Here is an 18,890-nt window from a genome sequence, read left to right on the forward strand (position 1 = left end):
TTAGAATGCTCGTACTTCCTTCCTTTCAACTACCTCCTCTATTTCCTTCTAGCTTCCCAGCCCCTGGGTCTTACTGAGATGGTTTAGTTCCAGAGTATAGATAAAATGTACCCAACAGGAGTCAATAGTTTCTCTTTCCCTCTGTTTCAGTAACTTTTATTTAACATTCATATTATAAATTTACAGATAATCTGTCAATGTCCTGTGTGTGTGTATGTGTGTGTGTGTGTGTGTAGTGCATTTATCAATCAATCCTGATGGAAACTACTGCCTTTGCATCTGTAGATTCAGGGTTTTCTACAGTTCGGGGCACATTATCTCTATTTTTGGTTTAGTTACGTTTCTTCCTTCATCAGTTTCTTTTCCTCATTCTAGATCACACTGTATTTAGACGTGGTACTTTTCACGAGTTGTCCTACTAAATCTGTGTATAGTCAACAGAGAGATCACAGACAAATACATATAATACAAGGGAATATATACTATTTTGTATGTGCTTTGTTTTTTGAAAGGAAAGAGTAGCAACTAATAATACCAGAATGTAATTTTATGATCTGCTTTTTTAAAAACTTAGATTAATTACATAACTTATGTATTAAAAATTTCCAAGCATATAACATTCAACACCCAATTATCTCTATTTCATCATTTCCATATGATGTTCTAATTTTTAGATTTGGTTTCTGGGTGAAAAACATATTCAGTTTGGCTTCATCTCCATTGTGTGATGATTCCTACTATTAAAATTTATATGCTATGCATATTTTAAAAACTATCTTTGCATATTCTCAAAATTAAAAACTTGAGACTTAACCATCATAAATATTTTTGTCCCTAAAGCACTTAATATGCGTCTGATAATGCCTCTTCCTTTGGGTATTCAAGAATTAATGTTAAATCTGTTAGAGGCTCCCTGTTGTAATTCTTAGTAAATTCTTTAATAGCTCAAAGATATTAAAACCCTGTTTTTTAAGAATCTGAGTATATGTCCTGTTTTCTTTAGGTATATCATAAACTTTAAAACTATTAACTAATTTTAGTTCACTTAGACTTACAAATACGTGACATAAGTTGTGTTCTTTTTTGGAGGGGGACAGAAATGTCACAGAGACATCAAAAGGAGAATGACATGTCTCCAAAATAGTAGAAAAGGATTGTTTAACTCTTCATAGATTAAGACCAAAATTGGTAGGGATCATTCCTTGCATTATTATCCTAGCATTTTTACTTCCTTAAGGACAGAGTACTCTGAAACTACAGAGGTTTGATATCGCTCCAACAGAGATTCAAATGAAACTGTATTGATAGATCAGATTAAGAACAATTTTCTTTAAAATTAGAATTCGGACGCTAGGATTTGTTGAGAGCCTTTCTCCTTTGTTCTTGTTTAGACCTATATGTATAATATTGACTGTCAAATATCCTCTGGGTGGCTGAGATCAGCTTCAGTCATTTCTTTGTAGATCGGCATGATACTCAAATAATAGTTTTATAGAAGTGTCCTCAAACTAGCTGACAAAAACCTTAGGGGCTAGCTAGATAAAAGAGTTGTTTCTAGACAAATGCCATATGCTATCACTTACGTATGTGAAATCTAAAAAGGCCAGACTCACAGAATGGTGGTCACCAGGGATTGGGAGATAGAGGGATTGGGGGGATGTCAGTCAAAGGGTACAAACTTCCAGTTAGAAGATGAATAGGTTTTTGGGGACTGATTGTACAACTTTGTGATTATTGTTAACAATAATGTATTACATACTTGAATGTTGTTAAAAGAGTGGATCATAAATGTTCTCACTACAAAAAGGAGTTATGTGACCTAATGAAGGTGTTAGCTAACACAACAAGGATAATCATTTTGCAATACATAAATGTATCCAAAGAACACGCTGCGTGCCTGAAAGTTACACAATGTTAACGTGTCAGTTATAGCTGAGTAGAGCTGAAAAAAATTGTTTCTCTAAAAAGATAATTATCTCCTTAATATGTAGTGAAATCTCTTTATAAAGTTTGGACTTGAGATGTAGTTGTGCTTCAGTTACATTATTTAGATATTAGGTTGATGAGGCCTAAATAATTAAAAAATAATTATGGGGTGTCTGCCAGTCACAGAAGCGTGTAATTGGCAGGCACTTCCCATCCTCAGTTAAACTTTATGCCGCTTGGATACCCCTGTTGCTTTGGTGTTTCTCTGTGTTAGTGGAGACCAGTGTCCTTGTTGGGTGCCAAGGATGATCTCTGGACTTAAAAACCTTCCTTTATTGATAGAGCTTCCCCTGAAGGAGCCAAGACCCTAGCCAGTGCTGTATCTTTGGTGCCTTCTCTCACTATTTACTTGGTTCTCAATGAAAGCACCATTTTCCAAGTCTAGAGGTAGATATATTATAGTTTTACAAATTAAGTAATTTTAGTATCCCAGTAATATTCACCTGAATACTATTTCTTTACCTGCCACCCGCTCCTTAACCCCTTATACCCAGTATTCTGCCCTTTCTCCTCCACTATTATTGCTGTACAAGGTCCCCAAAGTGCTGACCCATCCAGTTTACAGTTTTCTGTCCTTACCTTACTTGACATTGCTGTGGGCATTTGATAACTGTTGACTGCTCCTTGTAACTCTTCTGTTGACTTCATTGATGCATTGATTCATTCAACATCTCGCTAATATTTATTGAGCTCCTACTAAAGGTCACGCAGAATGCTGGGCGTTGATCATACAACGTTGAGCAAGACATGCATTTCCCACCCCCACCCAGAGGTTTTTCTCTTTCGACACTGCGCTTATTTCACAAGATGTAGTGTTAGACGTACTTCACCTTGAGACCAACTTGGGCACCTGAGAGAACTTGGGGAAATTTTTTCTTAACATTTTTCATGTGTAAAATGAGGACAATCAAAAATACCTACCTGATAAGAATATTTTTTTAAGATTTTTAAAAAATTTATTTATTTTCACAGAGAGAGAGAGAGAAGATCACAATTAGGCAGAGAGAGAGGGGGAAGCAGGCTCCCTACTGAGCAGAGAGCCCGATGTGCGGCTCGATCCCAGGACCCTGAGATCATGACCTGAGCCGAAGCCAGAGGCCCAACCCAGTGAGCCACCCAGGTGCCCCCTGATAAGAATTTTTTAAGGTGTAAAGAGATCTTTGAAAATGTTTGGGACATCGCTTAACACTCTTTTCACCAGGACTTCTCTAATTCCTGTAATCTTTTAAAGACATTGCAGCCTCCCTCTGGGTGGTGTCTTTGACTCTGGTCTTGGCTCCCTTAAGTCCAGCCTCTACATTGCTCATGAGCTAACAACTCATCCCCTCACTCCTGTTCCCTGCATGCTACCCACTTACTGTTTGCCCTTCCCTGATCACGCCAGGCTCTTCCATTTCTCTCGCTTGTCTGTATTCCATTAGTGTCCCTTCATTAATGTGATTGTTCCTTCATTACTGGGTTTTCGAACACCTGCTTTTTCTTCAAGTCTCTGTCAGACATTATCTCTCAGAGGAGAGAGTCAGACATTCTTTTCTGCATACCTTCATGGTATTCCCATGCACCTCCGTTACAGCCTAACCCCACTGTGATTTAATTATCTGTAGAGTCTTATATCAGAAAAGAATGCGTCTAGTCATCTAGGTATCCTTAAACGTGACACACTGGAGCTTTAAAAGCTTGATTAAATTTTCAAACAAACAGCGAGAGGCAAGCTTAGTTTCTATGAATGAAGTCTTAGTGTCTGTGTGCCAGACATTATGTTAGTGATGGGTATGCAGACATAAAGGGGATAATGTCCTTGTCCTTAAGATGTGCACAGTGTGAAGTCAGATGGAGAGCAGATGAGGGAAAAAAGATTCATTTCATCAGTGAATAGATGATTTCCAGCTAAAGGATGTCACGTTCAGGCTTTCATTTTTCTAAAGAGATGGATTAACAGTAATTTAAAATTCTAACTTCTAACTTACTTGTTAATGAAAGCAGATTTTTTGGTAAGTTTTGCCCCTAGAGGAATGTATTCTTATAGACCCAAATGTCAGGCTGTCATAGCATTTTCTGGTGGGAGAAGATGAGCATTGTCTATATGTGTCAAGTGAGTTACTGTAAGGAGGGTATTTGCAAGGTTTGAAATGTAAGTTCTGGCTGTTGATTTATAGCATGTTTGCAAGAGTAGCAGCGATCGTTTGCTAGATTTCCATGTTTCCAAATGGAAGAAGTTTTGTCTTCTTTTATGATTTTGTACAGTTTCGTAATTGTGAGAACAAAATTCTTTGTTAGTTAATCAAGGATTGTGATTTTATAGAATTGCCACTTACAGGATTTGAGTGTAATATTCAATATATTTCAGCTTCTCTTTATTGATTCAAGTCTCTCTAGCATCCTCCTAGGTCTTGGCGTCATCACTGAAGAATTAACAACCCTGTACAAAAGTGCTTTGTAAGACAGTAAGGATTTCTAGCTGGTGGAATGCTGTACTCAGAGTAGTTTTTACTTTGTGCCCCTGGTGGATTTACTTGTTATTTTCTGGATGATTTGGGGGGATTCTGGCATTGGAAATAGAACATAAGCTTACCGTATTATGTTTATATATATGTATGTCCTTTAATAACTCTGAAGACATTTTCAGTGTTATGAAAAAAGCAAGTTAGAAGAAACTCTTTTCCTTTTCTGTGCATGAAGACCCTGAATCCTTTTAAGATCGAACTCTTCAAAGAATAGAGGCAATCCATGAAATATTTTTAGTGGCACATGGGATTCTGTAGTTCATCAAGTATAGTCAGCTTAGAGGAATTTTATTTGTTTGGAATTTAGTTTTAATTAGACTTTTGTAAGGAAAAAACTTAATAGCAACCAAGAACATAGTCTTTGAAGAGCTATCCATTTAATTTGTATTAGAACTTTTTAGTTATGCAGTGATGGTGATACCAGGATTTGGCATAGGAAGATACTTTTGGAAGGAATTTTCTGACAGTCATCAAACCAAGAGAGCATGGTTTTAGAAGCCTAGAGAGAAGGGTGACTTAGGATGATGAGATGATCAGTAGAGTCAAATTAAAAGAAAAACAACAAACAAGGTAAAGTAAGGTAGGGATTGAACAGCATGTATTGGCTGAAGCATTACTAACAGTAGATTCATTAGAGCAGTTGGAACAGAAGCTAAATTGCAGTGAGAGTCAACCACCTGGCTTTTTTCCTTCTACACTGGAGGACTGGACAGAGGAACCCTATTATTATGAGTCTGGGCTGGCATTACTGTTAGGGAACTCAGCACAGCTGAAGGCCAGTCTTGTACCATGACCACGTAGGATGTGTGGTCATATTTTTATCCCGATGGGTGACTTTCTCAGTTTGACTTGCATGTTGGATCTATGAAACCAAAATTTAATGTGAAATTCTTCTTAAAAGAACTCTTTCTCACTTAGATTTTCTACTGCTTTCGTTTCACATTGCTTTTAAGGACTTTTTTGTCAAACTAACTTCTTTACTTGGCTATCACAATGTTTATACTCTGTAGTACTCTCTAAAAAAGTATTTGATGTGTTTGACTATTTTTCAAGCATTATTGTTGACTGATTCGTCCCTCATTTCTGTGGAGAGAACCCCTAGAAACGACATAGGTAGGAACAGCAAACCAAGCCATAGGCAACCTAGACTGCTCTGCACTTGAACGGGACACTAGCAAGGTGACCACCTGTGTCTTTTCCCAATCCTGCCCTGGCTTCAGGACCTCCTCATAAGATGCAGTCGACGAGGCAAGAAAATATGAATATGTGAACTTAGATGTATTGATTTCAGCCAAAGTCAGAGGAGAAGCCATAGCATGACTCCAGATGGAGGATTCCTTTGCCTACACACTCAACTCTCATATATGCATTGTAGCCTTCCTCTTTGGACCCTAAATTCCCTCCATCTTTTTTCCTCAGATCATCCTTAAGGGTGGATCACATGTGACTGGTTCTAATTTCTGCATGATGCAGTGTGTGTGTGTGTGTGTGTGTGTGTGTGTGTGTATTTTTTGTTATAATTCCATTGCTATAACATAGAGTTCCTTTGGTCATGATATGTGGAAGTAGGAACTGAGAAAACAAAAGCTCTTAACTCTTTCTGGGGAGATCACTGCTCTCCTCTTGGCTACTGTCATTTTTGCGGGTGGAAGAACGCAACTCAGCCCACAGGTCTGCCGTTTTTAGTTCCTTGTCGGGTCTCTCTCTCACCGGGGCCTAACTTAATTCCTTCTCTTGACACTAGACAATCTGACGCCTTTCCCCACTCAGGTACCACAAATTCCCTCTCTGAATGATATATTCTACTTAACAAATGAACTTTGATAAGCAAGATAGTAATAGCGGATGGGCACAATAGAGAAACAGTGTTCTAGTTGCTTCTGAAAAGTTGCTTTAACTAAGACGGAGATCAATCAGATAGTCTTATTCGTGCCAATGATAGCAAATGCACTACGGTATTGGAAAGAAGAGTGAGCGGCTCGATGAGCAACGTGTGGACAGTTTGTGCTGTAGGGGCGGAGGGGAGGGAGGCATGAGTCGGCAGAGCACAGAGGATTTCTAGAGCAGCCAAACTACTTTGTCTGATGGTCTCATGGTAGACACGGATCATGACACATTTGTCCAAACCCAAGGGTGTGCACCACCAAGAGTGAACGTAATATAAACTCCAGACTCTGGGAGACGATACTGTGTCACTGTAGGTTCACTAATGGTAACAAAGGTACCACAGGGGCCCAGGACCAATAGGCAGGGGCAGGGGAAGTTGTGTGTTTGTGCCGAGAGGGCTCTCTGGAAAATATCCATACTTTTTTGCTCAGATTTGCTGTGAATCCAAGACTGCTCTAAAAAGATGAGACTATTGAAAAGTGAACAAAAATACTCCGAAGTTTATGCTCCTTTACATCTTAGAAGCCTCCAGAAGATGAATTGAAATTTACCTTCTCTGATTCAAACTGAAGTCCTCTCTTTGGGAATCTGTGGGCCCGAGGGCAACACTTCGCTTGCCTCACTCACTCGTTCTCTCCTTTGATAAGCGTTAAAAAAGCTATAAATTCGATTATTCTCTTCGACTTCCCTAACATTGCCTTCCCGTTTACCTCCAGGTTTGAAGTTTGAGGAAATCCAAGAAAGATTTGGCGAGGAGTTCTTCAATATATGCTTCGATGAGAATGAGCGAGTCCTTCGAGCCGTGGGCGGCACCTTGCAGGATTTCTTTAACGGCTTTGACGCCTTGTTGGAACACATTAGAACTTCTTTCGGAAAACAGGCTGCGCTGGAGTCGCCGTCATTCCTGTGCAGGGAGCTCCCCGACAGTGCCCTGATGCTGCACTATTTCCACCCTCACCACACCGTGGGGTTCGCGATGCTGGGGATGATCAAGGCCGCGGCCAAGAAGATCTACCGGCTGGACGTGGCCGTGGAGCGGGTGGCCGCTGAGAAGCTGGGCTCCGACGCTTCGACCCCCGGCAACTGTAGCTGTCTGACCTTCCTTATCAAAGAGCGGGAAAACACCAGCGTCCCGAAGAACCTTCCCCAGGGTTCCTCCCGCGTCCCCGCGGACCTCAGAATCAGCATCAGCACCTTCTGCAGAGCTTTCCCGTTCCACCTGATGTTTGACCCGCACATGTCCGTCCTCCAGCTGGGGGAAGGCCTGCGGAAACAGCTGCGGTGTGAAACTCATAAAATGCTCCAGTTCCAGGACTGCTTCGAGATCGTGTCCCCGCGGGTTCAGGCCGCCTTCGACAGGGTCCTGCTGCGCCTGTCCACCCCCTTCGTGATCAGGACCAAGCCCGAGGCTTGTGGCGCTGAGAACAAAGATAAGGTAAGTGGCCGCGGGCTGGAGCTGGGTGTTGGGAGCTGGAAGAGTGCGTAATTATTCCAGTAAATTACGTGCTGGCTGGCTGGCCTGCTAATTATTTAGGCAAGAGAGCTTAAAGTGCCATTTCGGAAGTCACTAGTGCCTGGATATATGTAGAAAGGTTTGGCCTTCTTCCCAGCCATTTTGCATAGTGTCTGCCTCTTCCATTAATTCATTTCTGCATATAAAAAGAAGACACTTATTAATACCAGCCATAGTAATTACAGAAATGATAGGACTCCCTAAAAACCTGGTACTGTAAGCCCGTGACTAGTTCACCGATTTTGAAGTCAACCTAAAAAGACAGATGGTAAAACCAAATCCCACATCCTGGGTCCTGCTTGTCTTCTCCTAAAAGAAATGGGGGTGAAAAGCTAGCTCCACTTCGAATGTGCTCTGCTCGAAATTTCATAATCGCGGAACATCTGGTTTATATCCTATTTTTGGCTCGGTTTGCCAAAGAATGGATTTTCTAAAAGTTGGGAAACTAAGGGACAGTCTCAAGGCTTCTTTTCTAAGTAGAGTTTCTTATTGAAACAGAGACTCCTTCCTTCAGAACATGACCGCTATGGGGAGAACACAGTGACCACTAAATTATTGCCAATTTCTTGGAAGCCCCTTTTTGAAAAGTCTGGGTTATAAATTATAAAGAAATGAAAAGCTAAAAGGTGAATCTTAAATCCGTTTACACAAATGTGTTCCCTCAGGTGAATTTTTTTTTAGGAGAAGTCAGCATTAAAGTAATGAAATGTACAGAAAAGCTAATCATTACTCTTTGAAATACAATAGTAAATAATAAAGATGCTACTGTTCTGGAGTAGACGTGTGCGTGTGTGCGAGTTTAGCTTCCCGTGGAGCTGGTCAGTATTTTGTGTTGAGGATAGTAAAACTCCTGTAGGTGATTCAGCTTCTTCCCAAGCATTCTGGGGGAAACCGTTGGCTTTTGGAAATGAACAGGCTGGTTTGGGCTAAAGGAAGAGTTGTAGAGATGATTAAAATGAATATTAAAATGAATGAGTGAAAAATCCCATTTTCTGGAACACCTGCCATCAGAAGTAAACAAGGGAAAAGCCTCCTGGAAGCAGAGCCAGGACATTTCTGAGGATTTTATATAGCATTCATGTTACAACTGACTTTTATCATTTTGAAATTCAGTGGAAAATTTTTCAACAAAATGCTTGCGAGCTAGGAACAATGCCCGTTTCTTCAGGGTGACTGGGTCCTGTGATTTCTCATTTTTCACCATTTATGTTGAGTGATTTCAGAACATCTGTGGATAAACCTGAAATTCCAGCTAGGGACATTTGGATATTTTAGTCTGAATGAATTGTTATTTTTTCTATGTGTTGACACAAGTTTTAAATCATATGTGCGTATTTTTCTATATATTTACATGTTCGCGATTGCTACCCACTTTTGAAGCTGTTTAGAAAAGAGGAAAGCTGTTAAATGTGTTTTTGCCCATAGTTGCAGTTGATTTAAAAGGGGAACTATTCTATCTTTATAATTTAGAGAATATTAAAGCTGTCTGTTCTGTTTTACAGAAGTGAAGTGTTTGGTTAGAAGGGTTTGAGCAGTTTTGGCCTTTGAAGGCAAAGTTAATATTTTTGAAAATGTGCCTGAGGTGGATGGTATTATTACCCATGTTAATTGCTCTGTATATTTTGTAGAGTTGAGAAAAATTAATTCAGTTTAAAGGGATGGTTTTGGATTTTCCCCCTGTATTTCATCAGGCTTGTATTTCTGTTTAATTCGTATACCGGGGTAAGGAATCGGCATCATGAAATGATGACTCAAATGTCAAGGCCCCTGCCGGTTCCAATAATAAGACACAGTTCTTCTCATTGAGAAGATGCGGTTATGACTTAAACGTGGCCGTGGCAGTTTAGAAAGAAAGCAATAGGCTGGGTTTTTAGTTAGAATGAAGACGGCAGTCCTCCCATCCCTATATTTTGGTTTCTGTCCATTCACCTGGCTTTGCCCCCTGGGACCTTTGGGAAGCTGTTGTTGGCCCAAACTGGAGCTGTGGTCCATAAAGTTAGGGCACGGAGTCTTAGCCAGATGAGAAACATTTTTGAATTACTGTTTCCAAATCCCAGATTTGCATTTTCTGAACACATGGAAAGAGGAAAGAGAATCAAGGTTAAAAGTTATGGGTCTGTTGGTAAATTTGACCTTGATATTCATTACTTTCCCCATAAGAGCTCTTGTTAATAAGTAACTCCATGTTGTCTGAAGCTTCTAACTGTTGACTGGGCCTTGATAAGAAAGGGCAATTTTTAAAATAATTTAGGATATTCCTTGGTCTAACAATGAAGGCTTTCATGATAATTTAACTATTTTGGCTATGCCCTTAATACCAATGAACCACCACTCCCGCAGTCAAAAAAACAAAAAAAACCAAAAAACCCACATCCCAAAAATGAAAACCTAGAAGCTACTCATGCAATTGAGTGGCAGTAATTCATTTGCAGAATGAACTGTAAAGTTTTTGCTAAACCACGATCTTCGCCGGTCTGTGCTGTCAGTCGTTGGTTAACTATAGACTGGAGATAAACATGCTTGTGAGCAATTTGGTGATACAGGAATGAAACAGAAAGCCAGCACCCTGGTTCCAGGGAATTTGCATCTTGATTGTGCACTAATGAGTTACAAAGTCAGAACGGTTGGTTACCAGAAGGGAGAATGTCACTGACAGACATCTGATGCAGTCATCAGTGGCAGGCTCCAACTCAGCAGAGTTCTGAGATCAGGAGGGACTCTTCCAGATGGACTGGCCGAGCTTTGAATCCCATCATTTGGGTCCCTGTGTGCCTTCTGAGCCATCACCCAAGCTTTCCATCGTCTTCTCTCTCTCTCTTTTCTTGTCCTCCCGCATGGCCTGGCTGTGTTTTTATCTTTCCTTAAAGCTCAACTTCTTTTAATTATCTTCCCTTATCAGATGTGAAGCATTACAGATGAATGAATTTGTTCATTATTTTAAAAAGTACAGATTCAGCATTGGGAATTGATGGTGCATTGTCAATCTATTTTAAGATTTTTTTTTTTTTTTTTGAGAGAGAGAGAGAGAGAGAGCATGAGAGGGGAGAGAGTCAGAGGGAGAAGCGGACTCCCCGCTGAGCAGGGAGCCCGATGCGGGACTCGATCCTGGGACTCCAGGATCATGACCTGAGCTGAAAGCAGTTGCTTAACCAACTGAGCCACCCAGGCGCCCTGTCAATCTATTTTAATTTGTGCCGTGCCTCATTAGGTCATTCAGATCTCACCATTGTTCTGAAAATTTGGAAGTTTATTACCTAAATCTTTCGAGGCACCGTGGTGCGGTTAAGAAGAAATTTGTTGGAGTCCGACATGCAATTTGAGGGTTCCCGTCTAGTCCTGTAAATCAAAAATTGACATAAATTCCAAAGCCTGGTTGTGTGAAGGCGGCTGTGTTTGTAAATAGGGCTGTTAGAAACTGGACGAGTGGCACTGACCTTCCCCTCTGCTTTGTAAGGTGATGGTGTGTGAGGGGCGTGGCAGCAGCCTGGGGGAGGGGCGTCTCTCACCCACGGTTTTAGCAAGTCCCTATAATCTGAGCCTCAGATGAATTCATCCGGAAATTAAGGAACCTAGATGAATAATTACTATTATTACCCCTTTACACGTCATCTTGAACATGTGTAAATTTATAGGAAGTCATTGGGTCATGACACGTCCATCATCCCTTTGATTGAATGAATTCAGGTGCATTTCAAAGAGAAGCAGAGGAGAGTCTGACTTCTCAACCGTGAAGACCTCATCCTATTTTCAGGACTGGGTTAAAGTCATTCTCTGACAGCTTAGGCTGCCTCCCTCAAACACTTATTTGTGAGGTTTAAATGACAGTCCATGTCACATCTTTCCCTCTTCAGCCCCAGCGTGGATCACTGAGTATTTGTTGACCGTTACTTCCGCCATCATTGCCGTTCTGCAGCCTTGCGGCCTCGGTCCCATCTGTTCTCCGCACTCACTGCCGTAGGGGAGAAACCACTGGACATCAGTAGCTTCAATGATCTCAGAGAAAGAGCGAGCCCACCTCGCAGCATCTCCCTAAAACACAAGTTGGGCATCTGCTTCTTTATAGACTGTTACCGTTTTACAATCCCTGGTCTCCTTTTCAGATTCACTAAAGTTTGGAATCAAGTTTTTATTACCTGTGGTGGTGCCAGTGGGTTCCAAAGTAAAATGGGCTGGTTTGCCTAGGTGCAAACTGAAATAGCAGCGGGTTTGAGAAACAGTAAACAACATGAGTTCTTTGACGTGTTTTTCTTAGTAGCAACGCTTCAGAGAACTTCAGTAACGTCGTGGAGGGAGTCCAGCTTCTGAAGCGCATCAGCCCTACAACGGCGCCACGGCCTTGTCACTCCTCTTACCTTTGTTCTCAGGGTGGGAACTGGGGAAAGGCGTTGACCACAACACATTTCTTTGTCGTTCCCTAGAAATAGTGTCATATTTGTCTTACTAATTAGAAGCTGCAAAACAAATGCTCAGAAATCGTTTCAAAGAATAAAGGAGGAATTAACCTCTGATTTTCTGTGGTCAGCTCAGGTTCCGAACTAGTCCTTTCTCTTTCCTGGACACGGCCCATCTTCTGACACGGTGATTGAAACATTGAAAATGTTTTTGTCAACCTGACCATACCATAATGACACCATTGAAAGACAGAGTTCACCTGGCTGTCAAGAGTACATATTTGAGGGACGCCTGGGTGGCTCAGTTGGTTAAGCAGCTGCCTTCGGCTCAGGTCATGATCTCAGAGTCCTGGGATCGAGTCCCACATCGGGCTCCTTGCTTGGCGGGGAGCCTGCTTCTCCCTCTGCCTCTGCCTACCACTCTGTCTGCCTGTGCTCGCTCGCTCTCTCTAACAAATAAAAAAAAAAAAAAAAAAAAAGAGTACATATTTGAGGGGCGTCTGGGTGGCTCAGTGGGTTAAAGCCTCTGCCTTCATTCAGGTCAGGGTCCTGGGATCGAGCCCCTCATCAGGCTCTCTGCTCAGCGGGGAGCCTGCTTCCTTCCTTCTTTCTCTCTCTGTCTGCCTCTTTGCCTACTTGTGATCTCTGTCTGTCAAATAAATAAATAAAATCTTAAAAAAAAAGAATTCATATTTGACTTCAATGTAAACTTAATTTAATTTGGGAAAAGGTGAGCGTTTCTCCTCTTTTCATGTCAAAACATTCTGCTACAGAATTTCAAATATTGAACAATAATTTTCATGATGGACAAAATGCCATTGGGACTTTCTCTATAAATTAGCATTAGAGAACATAGACATAACTTCATGCAGAATTATCTGGAGTTTCCTTTGCTTTTGTAATTACAATTGAGATCTCTACTTTTTGTTTGTTTGCTTATTTATTTTTCTGTGGAATTGCTCCCTGACCATAAGCTGCCTTTTCAAGTAGGTTGGACAAATTCAGATTCTGAGGCAGGTGTTGCTGAAGTTCATCCTGGGTCTTTCCGTTTAAAAAAATACCTATAATGTTAAAATCCCTGTACGGTGCTTGGTTACCGTATAGTTACTGAATTCTGTGTAGTCAGAGGACAAGGTCGATGTTACCTGGTGAATTATATATTCCCTGTGGTGATCTTCATGCTTCAAGTGCCCATTTTACGTGTTTTTATTTTTGTTATCAGGAAAGATTGCACCCTTGAACTTACAAAGGAGCTGCCTTGTACCATAGATCAGACATTGCTGAGTTCTACTATGGTATCTTCTGGGTGGGGAGGCCTGGCCCCTTTAGGCACAAATTGTTCAGAATCTTTAATTGCTCCTTTGGTTTTTAACTTAGAATCATTTCATTTTAGCTGATATCTTTCAGTCTCAGGAAATTAAAAGCTGAAAAGCTGTTTTGAATTCATTCCTGCCTCCTCATTTTTAATGTGCTCTCTTGATTCACATGCATGTGTTTCATAAGTCTACAGTGCAGTGATTTTTAGTAAAGGTATGTAATTGTGCAGCTATCACAGTACGGTCTTAGAACATTTTATCACCCTCCAGAGTTTCCTGTGCCCATCTGTGCTCAGTCCTCGCTTGCACTCCTGACCGTGGGCGACCACTGGTCTGTTTGCATCTGTATACATTTGTCTTTTGTAGATGTTTCTTAAAAATGTAATCACACAAATATGGCATCTTTTCTTATCTGGCATAATGTTTTTGAGGTTTATCCATGTCATATGCATGAGTAACTGTTCCTTTTTAGTACAACGTTCTGTTGCACACATGTACTGCAGTTCTGTTTTGTTTTTTAACCCACTCACCAGTGGATGGACACCGGATTGTTTTCAGATTTGGGCTGGTAGGAATAATGTTGCAGTGAACATGTGCATGGAAGTGTTTCTGTTGGATATATTTCCATTTCTCCTGCACAGATTCCTAACAGGGATTGCTGTGTCATGCTAAGTTTAACTTTTTAAAGGAATTGCCACACTGTCAGACAAAGAGGTTTTGCCATTTCGCATCTGACCAACATAGGTGGGTTCAGGTTTCTTCACGTTCTCACCAACACAGCGTATTGGTCCTCTTCTTGACCACGACCATCCCGGTAAATGTGAAGTAGAATCTTGGGTTTTAATTTACCTTTGCCCCGTGACTAATGATGTGAAGCATCTTTTTTTTTTTTTTAAAGATTTTATTTATTTATCTGACAGAGAGAGAGAGAGAGAGAGGGAACACAAGCAGGGGGAGTAGGAGTGGGAGAAGCAGGCTCCCCGCCGAGCAGGGAGCCCGATGCGGGACTCGATCCCAGGACCCCGAGATCATGACCCGAGCTGAAGGCAGACGCTTAATGCCTGAGCCACCCAGGTGCCCCTGAAGCATCTTTTCCTGTGCATATTAGCCATTGGTATAATTTCTTTGATTAAATGTCTAATCAAATGTTTTGCCCGTGTCTATGTTGTTTATCTTCCTATTGAATTGTATTTTTTTAAATCTATACATTCTGGATATTACGTTGACTTCAAAAGTAACTAGATATTGACTTCAAAAGTAACTGTCTTTTGAAGCACAAAGGTGTGGTGATGGTACTATTATTTGCTTTTGGTCTGATAGCTAACAAGTCTTAGTCTAACTCAAGGCCATAGAGATTTTCCCCATTTGTTTTCTTCCAGATAGTTTATAATTTTAACTCTTATATTTAGATTTGTGATTCATTTTGAGGCATGCTTTGTGTATACCACGAGGGCCCAAGTTTTTGTTTTTATTTTTTATTTTTTATTTTTTTTAAAGGTTTTATTTATTTATTTGTTAGAGAGGGAGAGAGAGCGAGCGAGCACAGGCAGAGGCAGAGGGAGAAGCAGGGTCCCCACCAAGCAAGGAGCCTGATGTGGGACTCGATCCCAGGACGCCGGGATCATGACCCGAGCCGAAGGCAGCTGCTCAACCAACTGAGCCACCCAGGCATCCCTGTTTTTATTTTTTGTTTAATTTTTTTGCACATGGACATCTAGTTGTCCCAGCAGTTTTTGAGAAAAATGTTTTCACCATTGAATTGGCTTTGCGACCTTGTCAAAAATCAATTGTGACCATACATATTTTTCTAGCCTTTCTGTTCATCTCCATTTTTAAAGCAATAACTAACTGTATGGTGATAACAGTGTTTTTTTTTTTTTTAAGGATTTTATTTATTTATTTGACAGACAGAGATCACAAGTAGGCAGAGAGAGGGGGAAGCAGGCTCCCTGCTGAGCAGAGAGCCCGATGCGGGGCTCGGTCCCAGGACCCTGGACCATGATCTGAGCTGAAGGCAGAGGCTTTAACCCACTGCGCCACCCAGGCACCCCGATAACACAGTGTTGTGATTACTGTATCCAAATAGATCTTGCAATTGAGTATTTTAAGTCTTTCAAGTTTGCTCTTTTTCAAAGTTGTGTTGGCTATTCTTGGTCCTTTGTATTTCCATGTAAATTTTAGGATACACATGTCAATTTCTAAAACAGCTTCTAGGATTTTGGTAGCGATTACACCAAGTCTGTAGGTTTATTTAGAAAAAATAGCTGTCTTAAAATTATTGAATCTTCCACTCCATGAAGATATCTCTCTCACTTAATTTAGATCTTCTTTAATTTTTGTCAGCAAAGGTTTTTTTTTTTTTTTATTTAAAGATTTATTCTAGAGAGAGTGTGTGCAAGTCAGTGGGGGGAGGGACAGAGGGAGAGGGAGAGAGGGAAGGCTCGGGAAGGCTCCCTGCTGAGGGAGGAACCCGTTGTGGGGCTCAATCCCAGAACGCTGAGATCATGACCTGGGCCAAGATCTGGAATCGGAGGCTAAACTAAGCTGCTAGAGGCCCCGGTCAACACAGGTTTTCTAGTTTGCAGTGTACAAGTCTTGCACTTTTTTGTTTTGTTTCGTTTTGTTTTTCTTTCTTGATGTAACACAGAGAATGTTATAAAATTGTATTTTTATTAATATATAGAAATATAAATTATTTTTGTATATTGATCTTGAGTCCTGTGGCCTTGCTAAACTCATATTAGAATAGTTTAATGTTATAGAATAGAAGAAATGCTATTTTTTGGACGGTAGATTCTTTAGGACTTTTTATATAGGAGACTGTGTAGTCTGAGAGTTAAGATAGTTGTCCTTCTAACTTTTAAATTTATCTTTGTCTCCCTCCTTCCCGGTGTCCCTTCCTTCCCCCTCCCTCTCCGCCTCTCCTTCCTATTACACTGGCTAGAAGCTTCAGTCCGGTGTTGAATAGAAGTGGTGATTGTGGATATCCTTGCCTTTTTCTAAACTTAGAAAAGCATTCAGTCTTTTATTTATTTATTTATTTATTTGACAGAGAGAGAGAGAGAGACGCACAGAGAAAGGGAACACAAGCAGTGAGAGTGGGAGAGGGAGAAGCAGGCTCCCCGCTGAGCAGAGAGCCCGACGCGGGGCTCCATCCCAGGATCCTGGGACCATGACCTGAGCCCAAGGCAGACACTTAAAGACTGAGCCCCCCCAGGCACCCCATTCAGTCTTTACCATAGATGTGGTGTTAGCTGTAGATTATATATGTTCTTTTTTTTTTTTTAAAGATTTTATTTATTTATTTGACACACAGAGACAGATCACAAGTAGGCAGAGAGGCAGGCAGAGAGAGAGGGGGAAGCAGGCTCCCTGCTGAGCAGAGAGCCCGATGTGGGGCTCGATCCCAGGACCCTGAGACCATGACCTGAGCTGAAGGAAGAGGCTTAACCTACTGAGCCACCCAGGTGCCCGGTTATATATGTTCTTAATCAGGTTGAGCAAATTTCTTTCTGTTCCTAGTTTGTTGAGACTTTTGACCATGAGTAGGTTTTCGATTGTGTCTAGTCTATTTTCTCTATCTATTGAAATGGTCTTATGGCTTTGCCCTTGATTCTTTTAATAGGACATATGATATTAACAATTTCCAGATGTTGAACTAAAAATAAAATCTTGGGATAAATCCCCTTGGTCATGTTTACATGTTATAAACCTTTTTATATGTTGCTGAATTGGGGTTGCTAATATTTTGTTAAGGATTTTTGCATCTTTGTTCATGAGAGAGCTATTGGTATATAGACTTTTTCATTTCTTTAAAATTTTTTTCTGTGCCCATATGGGAACGCTGCTGCTGCACTTGAACCATAAGGCCAATAGTGCCTTCAGATTTCCCTTTTTTCTCTGAGCAGCAACTGAGTAAGGGGGCCGGTGGAGGACTCCAAGGTCATTAGACAAACATTACTAGCATGTCAGTGTTGTTACAGCCACACCACAGGATACGTCCCCTAAGAGAACACACAACAGTTGTCGCAGTAAACTTGACCCTGTATTCATCAAAGGAGGACCCCAGAGCCTGCTGATCTTGCTGTCGCTTGTGTGGTAGGAAGATAGCTTGGGTGGTCCGGATAATGGCTGTCTTCCTGAAGATAGCGGAGGCCTGGCAACACAATACACGGGATTGTCTTTCCTCCTTTAGACACATTCGTCTCTACTCCTCAAGGATTCTGAGATTTGTTGTTACTGAGTTCCACAACACCAATCACAACCTATTTCTTGATTGCGGTAGCAGCTTGTAAGTCGTTCTTTAAGCTATGTTGTCTTTCTTTTATTCAAGTGGATTTTTTTTTTCAAGTGGATTTTATGACCGTGTATAATTATTTTGATTCTGATTGGAAGAGTTAGCTTTACACGTGTCTCGGTTGGGCATCTTCCTTGAGCAACCACAGAATGGGTGTTGAGAGGCAATATTGTGTGTGATTAAGGTTGGACGCTCCAGGACAGAACTTGCCAAGTTCAAACACTGTCTCTGTCATTTACTAGATAGATGACCTTGAGCAATTTAACTTTTAAAAAAACTTGTGTATCTTGCCAGCCTCATGGCCCTGGCTGGTGGGCCTTTCTTGTCCCTTCTCATTTTCTTTGCAACAACTATCACATTCTTCAGATGTTTACAAATAACTTTACCACTTGTTTCCATTTTACCAACAAACTTACTTAACGTTTCCTTGGTGGTTTTCTGTATCTTAAATCTTGGTTTTGATGTAGTATACATTGGCTAATTGAATTAAGAAAAATCGTGGTTTTGATTAAGCCCTACTCTCGTTCTTAAATTTGACTGTTATTCATTCTTAATGTGGTTTAATATTTAAAGTGTGTGTGTGTGTGTGTGTGTGTGTGTGTGTGTTTATGCAAATCGCCCAAACCGTACTGGGATACTGAAAGATATTAAATGCCTTGTGTGAAAATATTCATAAGAAGGTTGTGGAAACTGCTTTCAAATATTTGAAGAGCTATCAAATAGAAGAAGGATACTATTTATTCTGCTTTATTTCAGAAGGCAAAACCAGGATTGAATTGTAGGTGATAAGGGAGTAGATTTGGTTTAGGATTAAGGGGAACCTTTCCAACAATTAGATATATTTAAAGCAAAGTGAGTTGCCTTGTGAGATCGTCAGCTCTGCAATGCTTGGGAGTTCCAAAATATGTTAAATGACAACTTCTGAGAGATATTTTATTGCAGATTCAGAGAAGGCACCCCAAGATAGGTAAATAATACCATATTATTTTTATAATG

The 18,890-nt window shown here is 40.8% G+C and overlaps 1 protein-coding gene across 1 annotated transcript in view; it reads left to right on the forward strand.

Moving 5' to 3' along the window:
* The window catches only part of GUCY1A2 (guanylate cyclase 1 soluble subunit alpha 2), a 251,205-nt gene that overhangs the window by 26,504 nt on the left and 205,811 nt on the right, over positions 1–18,890 (forward strand). Inside the window, exon 2 of the mRNA XM_080817774.1 lies at positions 7,094–7,812. Within this exon, the coding sequence (XP_080673900.1) occupies positions 7,094–7,812 (719 nt within the window). The remainder of the gene's footprint in view (positions 1–7,093; positions 7,813–18,890) is intronic.

The sequence above is a fragment of the Martes martes genome (genome assembly GCF_963455335.1).
Source record: "Martes martes genome assembly, chromosome: 10".
NCBI lineage: Eukaryota > Metazoa > Chordata > Mammalia > Carnivora > Mustelidae > Martes > Martes martes.